Source organism: Chanodichthys erythropterus, chromosome 17 (assembly GCF_024489055.1).
Source record: "Chanodichthys erythropterus isolate Z2021 chromosome 17, ASM2448905v1, whole genome shotgun sequence".
NCBI lineage: Eukaryota > Metazoa > Chordata > Actinopteri > Cypriniformes > Xenocyprididae > Chanodichthys > Chanodichthys erythropterus.
This window is the reverse complement of record NC_090237.1, coordinates 34,464,330-34,477,466: the sequence shown is the minus strand read 5'-3', so window position 1 is coordinate 34,477,466 and position 13,137 is coordinate 34,464,330. Positions and strand designations below refer to the sequence as shown.

The following is a 13,137-nucleotide window of genomic DNA, read 5'->3' as shown; positions in this document are numbered from 1 at the left end:
AAATAGCTGAGAACACTGCATAGCCCACACATCAGGACATTTTACTGCACACAGGAAATACATTAGCCTCAGCGTTTAACAAATAAAAAGTATAAAACTTTTTTTTCAGTACATCTGAGATTTCCATGTTCCACTTTTAAGTTCATGTTACCTAGCCACAACCTACAGATCCCAGCATAAATGGTGATACATTATAATATTTGTTATTAAAGGTGCCCTAGAATTAAAAATTAAATTTACCTCCTTATATAAATCTCATTTGTTTAAAAGACCTCCAGAAACCTCTGAATCTCAACATAACACCGACTTTTACGTAACAGTTGGGATCATTAATATGTACGCACCCAATATTTGCATATGCCAGCCCATGATCAAGGCATTACACAAGGGCAGGCAGTATTTACGTCTGGATCTGTGCACAGCTGAATCATCAGACTAAGTAAGCAAGCAAGAACAATAGCGAAAGATAGCAGATGGAGCAATAATAACTGACATGATCCATGATTACATTATATTTTTAGTGATATTTGTAAATTCATATAAGACTAATATATCATTCAAAACTTTAAAGGGTCTGCTTTTATTTGTGTAAACAAACAATAACATGAAATCATTGTACCTTTGTAAAATAAAGAAAACAAACAGGATGCGCTTTCTGCCGCCTCGGTCTCCATGAATGAGTATGACTAGTATGAGTACAATTAATTAGCCAAGTTTTATTAATCCAAGTATTTGAAAGCAAATAAATATCTCAGAAATCAGTGCATTTAAACACTTTTCTATTCTCTCCTGTGTGTTGTATATATCAGGCAGTGGTAAGTTTTCTCATCTTTGGTTCGTTTAAGTTGTTCTGCTCTCACCCTTTCATGGTTTAACACTCATAATCTCTCCCTACATGCTAATAACGTGTGTGACATATCATGTCACACGTGGTTTGATAAAACATGCACCACACTTCTCCTGAAAAGGAATCCTGACCTCTAATCCTGAGCATTTATGTGTACATTGTGAGCGCTAAGTGAATGCTTTAGGTAAATCAGACAGAGGCATCTAAATGTGATGTTAACCTTCATTAAAAGTTGAAATCATTGTGCTTTGTCAAACACTGCTGTCGTTTTAACAGCGTGTTGCATTTACTGTTGTTTTAACTTTAATACCGATCTCAAATCGGGCTTCAGTGAGTGCTGTGATACACTTCTTCCTGCCTGTGAAATATACTCGCGATCTCTAGGTCATGTGCAGTGTTGTGTTCGACAGGGCTTCTTTGAGGAAGAGGAGAGTAAGGAGTTTATCTATAAGGAGCCGAAGCTCACAGGACTGTCAGAGATTTCTCAAAGACTCCTCAAACTCTACTCAGACAAGTTTGGAGCTGATAACGTCAAGATGATCCAAGACTCCAACAAGGTGTGTCCACCTCCTAACTCCATACCACTTTTTCCTTCTTACTCTCCAGGAATAATATCTTGTCTGAATCATAGTAAATCTCTTTTATAATAATTAGGATGACCATTTTTTTCACAGGTGAATCCTAAAGACCTGGACCCCAAATTTGCCTACATTCAGGTGACCTATGTAGTGCCTTATTTTAATGAAAAGGAGCAGCTGGAGAAGAAGACCGACTTTGAGCGCCATCACAACATCAGTCGCTTTGTCTTTGAGACGCCTTTCACTCTGTCTGGAAAAAAGCATGGGGATGTGGAGGAACAGTGCAAAAGAAAAACCATCCTGACCAGTAAGGCACTTAAAATCAACCTCACAACTGAACCATTAGCTTCTGCTTGACATGGCCACTAAAATAAACACACTCCTCCTATCTAGAGCCGGTCAAGCAGAAACTCAGCAAGGACTGCCTTTGTTTTCAAGCACTCAGCTTCCTCCTTCCTCTCTTCCTATTACTTTTAGGATGTTTGGCTGTGTAAGCCATTGTTAATAGTTGGATAATTACAAACATTTTTCAGCCTTCAAAATTATGTCGCAGAGATTGGTGTGATATCATAGGGAAGTTATTTCAGTGAACTTTCAAGGAGGGGACAGATTATTTTCTGCATATTTTCATTATTTTTTTTTTATAAAAAAATAAAAAGTTAGAGCAATTTTAAATCATAAATACATTGCATTAAAGGTGCAAAATGTAAATTTTTTTGCAGTAAAATATCCAAAAACCACTAGGCCAGTGTTTATATATTTTGTTCACTTGAGTACCTACAATATCCCTAATGTTTCCAACTATTTGTAAATCATGAGAAAATGAAATGAAAATTTTAACCAAGGCTCCGGGACGTGTGAGGAGTCGGCTGTCAATTGCATCTTACCCGCGGTTTCCGATTTTATTTTGTAGAAACCATGGAAACACCAGACACTTTAATATTTACATGTTTTATAGACAAGGGAACAACTGTGTTGTTACATTTATAGACAGAAAACTAATGATTGTTATATAGCTCAACATGTTTAGTCTTATTGTTTAAATCTAATTTTCTTGATTTTTTTGGGAGTACCATGCTTTACCATGCCTCAGAGAAAAACACTATTTTGTGAAGTAGCTAACATAGCATTATCAGATGCAGCGTTATTTTTAGTAACAGTAATACAGCATTTTCTCCATCATACAATACATTTGTTGAGGCGTGTGTTGCGCAATCGCTCCAGCGGCCTCGTTCAGTTCCCACAACACTTGGTCCTGCTCTGCTTCATACTACAGTAACGTTAATAATCACATCCATGAACATGATTTCTTCCTGAGTCCTATCCCAATTATTTTCCACCCGCCGTTGAGGTGAAGACCACATGTCCCAAGATTCCGCGCTCAAACTTGCTGTCATCAAGCTACGCCCTTGTTTTGAATAGGCCTCTAGCGAGCTCTAGCGGACAATTTTTTTTTCCTATTGCACCTTTAAAGAAGTAAAATGGTTTGACACAATGACACAGATACATTGACTAAAGTGTGAATCAGTGAGCATGGTGCGCACTTGCTCAGAATTTTTGTCTTGTTTTACAGTACAATTATATAAGCATTCATAATTCAAGATACATTTACTGGAGAAGCAAAATGACAAGAAATTAAGTATTGTTTTCTGAAAAACAGATCAAATTTAAGAGAGTTTATGCTTAAAACAAGAAAGAATATGGGGTGAGAAAAATGAACGTTTTACTTTAAGTGTAGTTTGGTAACTCTACAGTTAGGTTTCATTTGTTAACATTAGTTAACTACATTAGTTAACATGGACTAAGAATGAACAATTCTTCTACAGCATTTATTAATCTTAGTTAATGTGAATTTCAACATTTACTAAAATATTTATTAAAATCAAAAGTTGTATTTGTTAACATTAGTTAATGCACTGTGAACTAACATGAACAATGCATTTTTATTAACTAATGTTAACAAAGATGAATAGATGCTGTTAATACATGTTAGTTAATACATTAACTAATGTTAACAAATGAGACTTTATTGTAAAGTGTTACCAGTTTATTTTTCTGACCTCATTGGCACATATTTTTTCCTCTTTTAAGCCTAAACCTACTTCATTTGATGATTTTTTTTTTTTTTTACGGACAAAATACTGAGCAGGAAAATCATTTTTTTGCAGTGTGTTCTACATATCTGTATTTAATAGAATATAGAAAGACTGCCCGATACTAATATTTATTTTTATGATACAGTATGATAGTTATTTGACAGAATCTCGATAGACAGCAAAACATAACTTAAAAGATGTATATTTTTTTATTTCTTTGCAAACCTGGCACAGAAAAAGAGTTGATGTACAAGTTACAGACTGAAAAGACCCATAAACAGTGTTGGGTAATTACTGTAATTTAATTACTACTACATGTTTTATGAAACACCCTGTCTGTGTCTTCTGCAGCAAGCTCTAGCTTTCCCTTCTTGAAGAAGCGTATAGAGGTGGTGGAACAGCAAAGTACAGAGATGAACCCTCTCGAGGTGGCGATCGAAGAGATGAGCCGTAAAGTGTCTGAACTCAATCAGCTGTGCAAGATGGAGGAGGTGGACATGATCCGCCTCCAGCTGAAACTTCAGGGCAGTGTCAGTGTTAAGGTGAATCAATGCACACACAAGCATTACAATATGTGCTCATACAGCGTAGTGTCAGTGATCACTGACACTGTTGTATGAGCACATATTGAATATATATTGAAGATATCCTGAATTACTCTTTCAGTCATATCTCATCATCATGAATGCATGTCAGGTGGTTCCTTATCTCCACGTCATGCATTTAAAATTGTTTATTGCACATCTAGCTGTTTCTAATTACTTACATTAATGACTTTACCGTTTTTTTTCATGACTTTGGTAGCACTAGCATTAACTATTCCATCATCTTTAATAAGACTGTAAAATAAGAATGTATTTCATGAAGTTTGTTGGGGTTTTTTAGGTAAATGCAGGGCCCATGGCCTATGCCCGAGCCTTCCTTGAGGAGAAGAATGCCAAGAAATACCCAGACAACCAAGTCAAACTCCTGAAAGAGATCTTCAGGTACTATATTATTCATTGATCCCCCATCAAGGATTTATAAAAACAGCGAATTTCCTTTGCTCTCGCACATCTAGATGTGCAGTCTCATATATGTTGTGTTTTCTTATTTGAATTCTCTCTGCTCTCGCTCAGAGAGTGTGAATCTCTCTGTGAGTTTGCTTTTTGGTCCATGCTCTTGCTTTTGCATTTATTAAGTAACTTACAGTAACACTAGGAAATAAGGATATAGGTTTAAATGACCACAAAAGTTTGATTTGTTTGGAAAGCTGGACAATTATGATAAATTGCCCATAAGTAGATTGTTTTAATGAGGTTTTCAATTTGTACGTGAAGATAAAGAAAGATACTGCTTAAAGGCTTTTTTTGGCAGTGTACCAAATAGTGTTGTAAAAAATATAGACTTCCATACCAAGTCGGTACTGAAATTTAAAAAAAAAAAAATGGGATGATACCCGCATCTCATTTTGAGTGCTGTTGTGGATTCTTAAACACCTCTGATGGGCCATTGTGTTCATACACTCAACAGATATGTCTGTGATTGGTTACATTGATTAATGCTTCAAAACATGTAGACAGACACAGATGAAAGCAGAGCGTTTGAAAGCAGGCGTCTATCAGCAGATCCCTAATATATTCTCTGACAGACAGATCCGCTGATAGACGCCTGCTTTCAAATGGTCCCGTATGTATCTGTGTCTATCTACATGTTTTTGAAGCCATACCTGCAAACTCCAAAGTGGTGAAAAAGGTGACATGTTTACAATGTAAATAGTAGTAGGGGGTTCTGGGGGCAGCAATTTTCATGATTTTAACATATAAACTAAGCATTCTGGTGCACTCCCACAAGAAAATAAATGGAAAAAACATGTTCTTCTAGTAAAAAAAATAAAAATAATTAAAAAAAAAATTATTGACACTAGGGCTGAGCATTGACACAAATTTCACAATTGGATTTGATTTTGATTCAGAAGCTTGTGATTTGATTTCGATTTGATTACCTTCAATTCAGTAATGATTAATTTGGGGCCCATCAGGTACAGTATACATGGCAAATTTCCTCAAAAGAAAAAATATCTCTCTACTAATGCTGTAAACTATACAGGGAACCACAGCTGGTACATCATTATAATATTAAAGGTTAAAATTAATTGATTTGTATGCTACTTACATATAAATTACACATAAAGAAGTTTTTATAATAACTTTATAATAAAATTTTAATGACATAATTATGTTTCTACTCATTTTTAATATCGGCCTAAACATTCAAATGGTGGCCGTCATAAAACGGTTTTATACATTCAGTATTGAAGCACATGTTAAGTACATGAATACGCAATGGCCTATAGTCACAGTGGATATATACATATCAAAATGTTCCTCTCTAAGTTAATTTTTGTAGCTGACTAACAAGTTTTTTGACATTGAATGGCTTTTCTGAGGTAAACGTTATGGTAAATGTGACATTTTTACAAGATAGTTTTTCCGCTGTTGAAACAATGATCGATCAATTAACGTTACATATGACATGATACAGATTTCAGTAAGTTGTACGGGGATCTTTCAACATACCTTCAGTATTTATTCATGTTTATTTTGGGTTCACGCGCGCTCTGCCTCTGTTTGAACTGAAGCACTACAGCGATGTGTCAGTCACACCACAGAGCAGCATAAAAGATCACGACAGCTCGAGAGACGTTTATGGTCTCCAGTCTATGGGAAAGTAGCCCATTTTTTATTTATTGTGCCTGCAAACACACCCTGACACCCCCCCACCCCCGAAAAAAAAAAAATCATCGGATCTACACGATTCACATAAATGACACATTTTGATTCAAAACGGCAAATTTCACTGAAAAGTGACTTGTTTGCAGGTATGTGAAGCGTTGATCATTGTAGCCAATCACAGACATATCTGTTGAGCGTTTAAACACGATGGCCAATCAGAGGTGTTTAAGAATCTGCTCAACAGTGCTTAAAATGCTTTTCACAAAACTGTAGTGACAGCAGTTCTAATTTCCTTTTCTTGTCCTGCAGGCAATTTGCAGACGCATGTGGGCAGGCCCTGAATGTGAATGAGCGTCTTATAAAAGAAGATCAGTTGGAGTATCAGGAGGAAATGAAAGCTCACTATAAAGACATGCTCACCGAGCTCTCCGCCATCATGAATGAGCAGGTCAGCCCACTTGATCTCTGACGCGAGACAAAAATGTGCATTTAAAGATCAAATGCATCATATATACAGTAGCTCTTTACTAAAGCATATAAATACCAAATAATATGTTTAGAGATTTTACATTTACATTTACATTTAGCAGACGCTTTTATCCAAAGCGACTTACAAATGAGAGTAGTAGAATCAATTAAATCAACATGAGAACAACAGTATGTAAGTGCTGAGTGAAGTCACAGTTATGTCAGTAAAGTGCTCATAGCGAAAATTTTTTTTTTTTTTTTTTAAATAAATAAATAAATACACAGATAGGAGAAGAATATTAGTCAAGGTAAGTGCTACTGCTAGAGATATTTAGGAAACATGCTACATTCACATACTTCAGAAGTATCAAACCAAAAACAGACATTCTGATATGGAACACACATTTCAAAGTAGAATAATTGGCTGTAGCCAGGGGGCGGGGGAAACATCTCTCCGATATTTTGAATGTGGACTGCAGTACCCATTTCAACCACTAGCTGTCTATATTACATACTGCATCTTTAAATGTTACATTTAAAACTTGATTTTTAGATCTTTTTTCTGCTCTTTGCTTGTAAGTAGTTACTCTGTATGTTGATTGCGTGTTTTTTTCTGCCGTTCAAAGATTCCGTACATAAGACTACCAGGAACAGAACGACACAATGCCATCTGAGCTGCTAGTGAGTTTTGGAGACTGCTCACAGACATTTCTTCCAAAATGGCTGCCGAGTTTTTCTGACTAGAGGGAGTAACAGAATTTGTGATTTTAATGAAATAGAAATAGACAAAACGGAAAAGCATTGTAGCCTTGTGGATGACACATACGACTGTGTCTTTTTGTCACAAACACACACATACATACACACACACACCCCTTCATAAACTCAACAATACCATCTCAAGAAGTACTTACATAGCATCAAATGCTTTTTTCCTAGACGCTGTTCTTTTAGAAAACAGTGACCTTAATTAACTTGAGTTGTGTTCAACTAAGCAAATCACTTGTTCCAAATATTTTATAGGGCTTTCACTTCATTGCTTCCTGTTGTATTTTTCACTGATATCTGAATACGGTTAGAGGTACTGTTTAGGAGTAAGGTTGCCATGCTTCATTCTATGTATTACACATAATCGTGTTGAACACATCTCTAGTCCCTGAGTGAATGTAAATCCGTCTTAACCTTCTGAAAGTCCCAGCTCATTCATTTTACAAAAACAAATGTGCTTTTTTATACTTTTTTTATGATTGACAACATTTTACTGTTACTTCATGTACTGTTGTAAATTGTAAATAAGAATAATTAAAATGTAAAATGTTTCTTTTTATATATTAAAAGATGATATATGATTGTTTGTGTCCATTTCTAATGCATGACATTGATTGAATAAAATGCCCAAAATGGAAAAGTGAAACTAACGAGATAAAATACAAACACAAAAAGGTGAAAATATAATTTTCAGCTAAAAAAAAAAATGCATTGAATCATTTGGTTGACGTCTGCTCACTTTGCGTATATTTTTGTGGAAACAATGATGCCATTCAAACATTTGTGGTAAGATTTAAAAAAAAAAAAAAAAAAAAAAGAGAAGTTAAAGGTGCCCTAGAACGTTCTTTCACAAGATGTAATATAAGTCTAAGGTGTCCCCTGAATGTGTCTGTGAAGTTTCAGCTCAAAATACCCCATAGATTTTTTTTTATGAATTTTTTTTAATGAACTGCCTATTTTTGGGCATCATTAACTATGCACCGATTCAGTGCACAGCCCCTTTAAATTGCGCGCTCCCCATCCCCCCTGAGCTTTCGACTATAATACAGTGCATAAACAAAGTTCACACAGCTAATATAACCCTCAAATGGATCTATACAAAATGTTCGTCATGCATACTGCATGCATGCGTCGGATTATGTGAGTACTGTATTTATTCGGATGTTTACATTTGATTCTGAATGAGTTTGAGGCTGTGCTCCGTGGCTAACGGCTAATGCTACACTGTTGGAGAGATTTATAAAGAATGAAGTTGTGTTTATGAATTATACAGACTGCAAGTGTTTAAAAATGAAAATAGCGACAGCTCTTGTCTCCGTGAATACAATAAGAAACTATGGTAACTTTAACCACATTTAACAGTACATTAGCAACATGCTAACAAAACATTTAGAAAGACAATTTGCAATTAGAGCTGCAAGCAGCGATAAAAGGGCCCTCGCACCCGGGCTCACCGCCACCCGTTGGCCTTAGGAAAACAGTGATCAGTGGGCGACATGCATGTGAGCGAATGAATACAGGAGAATTATGCCAAAGTCATTTCGAAATGCCACCCTTCCTGTGGCCAACAGGTGGCGCTTTGACCGTAACTGAATATTGCCATGATGATGTCTTCAGGCCAGGACTATTATCGAACATGTGAAGTTTGGAGCAGATCAGACATTGTATGTCTGAGTTACAACAACTTCCTCTTTCATGGCGAAACATCAGACTTTGTCACTCCGCCACAGACACGCCCTTCAGCAAAAACTCAAGATCTTTGATATTTATCATTGATAAGGTCTTAAGATTAGACTGATAACATATGATGTTGATCTGATTAAATCTCTATGAGGAGTTAATCACAGTGTAAAACATATAATTTCCTGTTGACTGCAGGTGGCGCTATGACTGTAACTGAATATTGTTATGAAGATGTCTTCAGGTCAGGACTCTAATAAAACATGTGAAGTTTGGGGCAGATCGGACATTGTTTGTCTGGGTTACAACAACTTCCTGTTTCATGGCGAAACATCAAACTTTGCCAGGCCGCCACGAACACGCCCTTCATCGAAAACTCTAGATCTTCGCAATTTTACTTAAAATTATAAGAGATATACTTAACAAAATTATACTACAATATTAAATAAACTATAAATACAATTATTAAATACAATTCATTAAATATACTATAAATTATACTATAATTTAAAATAAATTTTGTGGCTTGTAGTTGTGTTTACCAACCATTTTGATAAAGTAGCCAAATAAATACATTTTTACACATATTAGCTTAGTAGTACTAGCTATAGTGGCTAGGTATTACTCCAGCAAATCTTTTACATACAATTTTTAAACTTGCATGTTCGAGTTTATAGTGACAAGTCAGATTTGGGGTGAAATAACTTCCAGCACATACATGGGTGAACTTGGCCCTGATCTGTTTTTGTACAGAGTGATGTTAACCCACATAGAAACAGATAAACAATTGGCTGTTTATATTGATAATGTGTACTTTAATCTAAAGAAATGGAGATGAACTCACAGAGTCACATAGCAGAAATTATGGAGAGACAAACTGTCATAGTGGAAATCAATTCAAGCAAAGTCTCGAATATGTAACTTTAAATAAAATAAATCAATAAAAGAGCCTTGGATGAGTGCGTTCACTACTCTCATTAGTCTAAAGCTGTCTTTCACCGTGTTGATGTTCATGGATGTTTAAACAGAATGGCCACTGTTTAACAAGATAAAAAAAAAATGTGTTTCAAAGTCTCTAAATTCTATTAACGTTTACTATTTATTTAATGATAAATCCTCATCTATGTAGTTACAAAGCTGTGGAAATTAATTTATATATGCAAGTTTTACATAAATGCATATAAATTCATGGGGAAAAATACACAATATAATATAATACAACATAATAATATAATATAATATAATATAATGTGACTGGCATGACAGGCCAACCATGCATTCCTAAAAAACATACACTTAAAATGGTAAGAGGAATAAAATGGACAAAAACATTAAAACCCATTAAAACTCTATTATACATAAAATCATAGTAATAAATAGAGTGGTAAAACATGTATCTTATGTGACAGTGTCACAGGTTTTAGCATCTTTACAACTGAGGGAAGATCAAAAATGAGGTGGTTAACATGAGCTTCAAAACTTAACGAAGAGTTAAATGTCACTCCCAAATTTCAGACAGTTGGTGAGGGTCTAAACAAAACACCATCAACATCTAAACAGAGGTCTCACTGAGTACTCCTGAGATAAAAAAACAACTCTGCAGTCCAAACTCTAAGCAGGAAACATTGGCCAAGAGCTTGCAGAGCTTCACCAATTCATTTTGCGTTAGACAAAGACAATAGTAGCTCAGTGCTCAATCATTCAGCCAGTTTAGACCACACGGACACATTGGAGAAAAGTCACCCAGCCAAAATTTTCCTTTTACAAGTCCAATTCAGTGACTATGCAAGTACATTTCATGGGTTCCATGCAAATGCACAATTCAGCCGTCTCATTTCCAGAGTGGGTCCGAACACGACATCATTAAGGTTGTAAGATCACCACATACATCTCTGGCCCTGTTTACACCTGGTATTAAGATACGTTTTGGTTGATTGGATCACAAGTGGATGACGCTAAATACAGGTGTTCATGGGATGTAAAATGTTTTGAGCTTGTCCACTTTCGACCACTTCCAGTGGTACTCAAGAATGCATTTGACCAGATTGCGTTTGTGGTGTAGATGCTCATGTGGTCGAAAGTGTTCAAACAGATATTAAAGACCGCCTACTCTCCACCTACTGACACAATAAACATTATGGGAAGCATGCTAACCAGACGGGATTTAAAACGTTTTATAAACACTTTTATTTTCTAACATGCACTTATCGGGTTTTAAGGTTGCAAATTGCGTGTGGTTATTTGCCTACACTCTAAAAAAAGCTGGGTTATTTTTTCAACCCAAACGCTGGGTTAATTAAACTCTTATTAAAACTCTTATAATATAGCTCCATATTTTAGGCAACAATAGAGATTTTAGATAATTATTACAAAGTAGTTTTGTAAGCAACTTAAGGTTATGGATTTATAGTTGTAAGTTTGAAATTGAGTTAACTCATTACTTTTGTTTGCTTGATTATTACAATATTTAATACAATTACTTAAAACTGAAACCAGTAAATAATTTTATAGTGTAGTGTTTTCGTTGGTGGTGGATAATATGCAAAAAAAAATAATAATAAATTATATATATATTTTTTTAAATGCCAGTTATATTCATCAATGTTCACTGAAATGTGAAAAACAGTTTAATTTATCTGTAGAAACTGTGTGGCTGTTGATTTCCAATTCTTTTCTGATTTATTTAAATACAGCAACGTAGTAGTTTTACACCAAAACTTAGGTTACAAAAAAACAACCCAGTGCTGGGTTGCCAAAATAACCCAAATGTGGTTGTTTTTAACCCAGCATTTTTTAGAGTGTATTAAATCAAAACTTCTGAAGAAGCCCATATATTTACCCACCCATAGACACTCCCCTCGAAGAAATCAGCATGTTGAGAACGAGGCTCAAACTTGGGTCAGTTGCTTCAAAGGCTGACACTCAGCAGGTGAGTTAAACACACGCGCATTGAAGCAAAAACTGGAGAGCAGGAGGTGCACAGGACTTATGCCAGCACAAGACCTTCACCGGTATTCCCCTGCTCAGCCTACATAGCCCCATTTACCATGTAGTCCCTTGGGAGCCACTGAGTAGGAAGGCAGGAGAGTTGTTTGTTCTTTAGAATGAGAAAATACTTTCCGTTGGAACATGACCGTTCAGCAACTTACTGGCTCACTACAAGTGCCATGAAGTGCAAGATTTGTATGGAGAAAATAGTTTACTTTCATTCCAGAACCTTGAAGCAGAGGTCTTTGACCCTGCTCTTGGGGACCCACGATCCTGCAGAGTTTAGCTCTTGGGAAAAAAATTGCAGGACATGGGTCGACAGGAGCAGGGATGAAGACCTCTGCCTTAAAGCATTATGACACTCTCACTGGATCTCCCTTATGTACCTACAACTGAGAGCACAGCAATTCTTAGCATCAGAAATAGACAGCATGCGTCTTAGATTAACAAGATTTCTAACAACTCACATGAATATCACATGAATTTGTTTAATTTATCTAATTAAGTAGCCTCGAAGTGATTTTATATGGTTCCCTGCCAGAATTCATTTCATATATTTTTCTTACATCATTAAATTATAAAACTAGCTAACTAATAAACTACTAGATAGCAATAAAAACATTACAATGCTAAAGGCTAAGAATGAAATGTCCCTTGGATAAAGCATCAAAAAATCCTGTGTGAATACCCGTCGTCAGTCTGCAGCGACAACACAATGGTAACCCAAGGTAATTGGAACTGTTCTAAATCCCAAACATAAGAGAATGTTAAACACTATCAAGTTCCCCCTTTTCTCATCTTTCTCAAAACACATTAAATAATACTACAAACTTACTCTCCCAAATAAGAAACTAGTTTCAATAAAAAAGGTTATTTTCAGCATTGATTAGCTCACATTCTGACTAAAGTACATTGCACATTTTAGAGAATTACATTAATCGAAAGCAAAGAAATCCAGTTTAGAAGAGAAATAATTTTGTTGTGTAGACCACAAATAT

General features: G+C 35.6%; 1 protein-coding gene across 3 annotated transcripts in view; it reads left to right on the top strand.

Moving 5' to 3' along the window:
• The window catches only part of dock10 (dedicator of cytokinesis 10), a 123,393-nt gene extending 115,340 nt beyond the window's left edge, over positions 1 to 8,053 (top strand). For all 3 annotated transcript variants that reach the window (XM_067365855.1, XM_067365857.1, XM_067365856.1), the window contains exons 51-56: positions 1,258 to 1,404; positions 1,522 to 1,732; positions 3,873 to 4,063; positions 4,407 to 4,507; positions 6,545 to 6,683; positions 7,330 to 8,053. In XM_067365855.1, the coding sequence (XP_067221956.1) occupies positions 1,258 to 1,404; positions 1,522 to 1,732; positions 3,873 to 4,063; positions 4,407 to 4,507; positions 6,545 to 6,683; positions 7,330 to 7,377 (837 nt within the window). In that variant the 3' untranslated portion in view covers positions 7,378 to 8,053. The remainder of the gene's footprint in view (positions 1 to 1,257; positions 1,405 to 1,521; positions 1,733 to 3,872; positions 4,064 to 4,406; positions 4,508 to 6,544; positions 6,684 to 7,329) is intronic.
• The last annotated feature ends 5,084 nt before the right edge of the window (positions 8,054 to 13,137 follow it).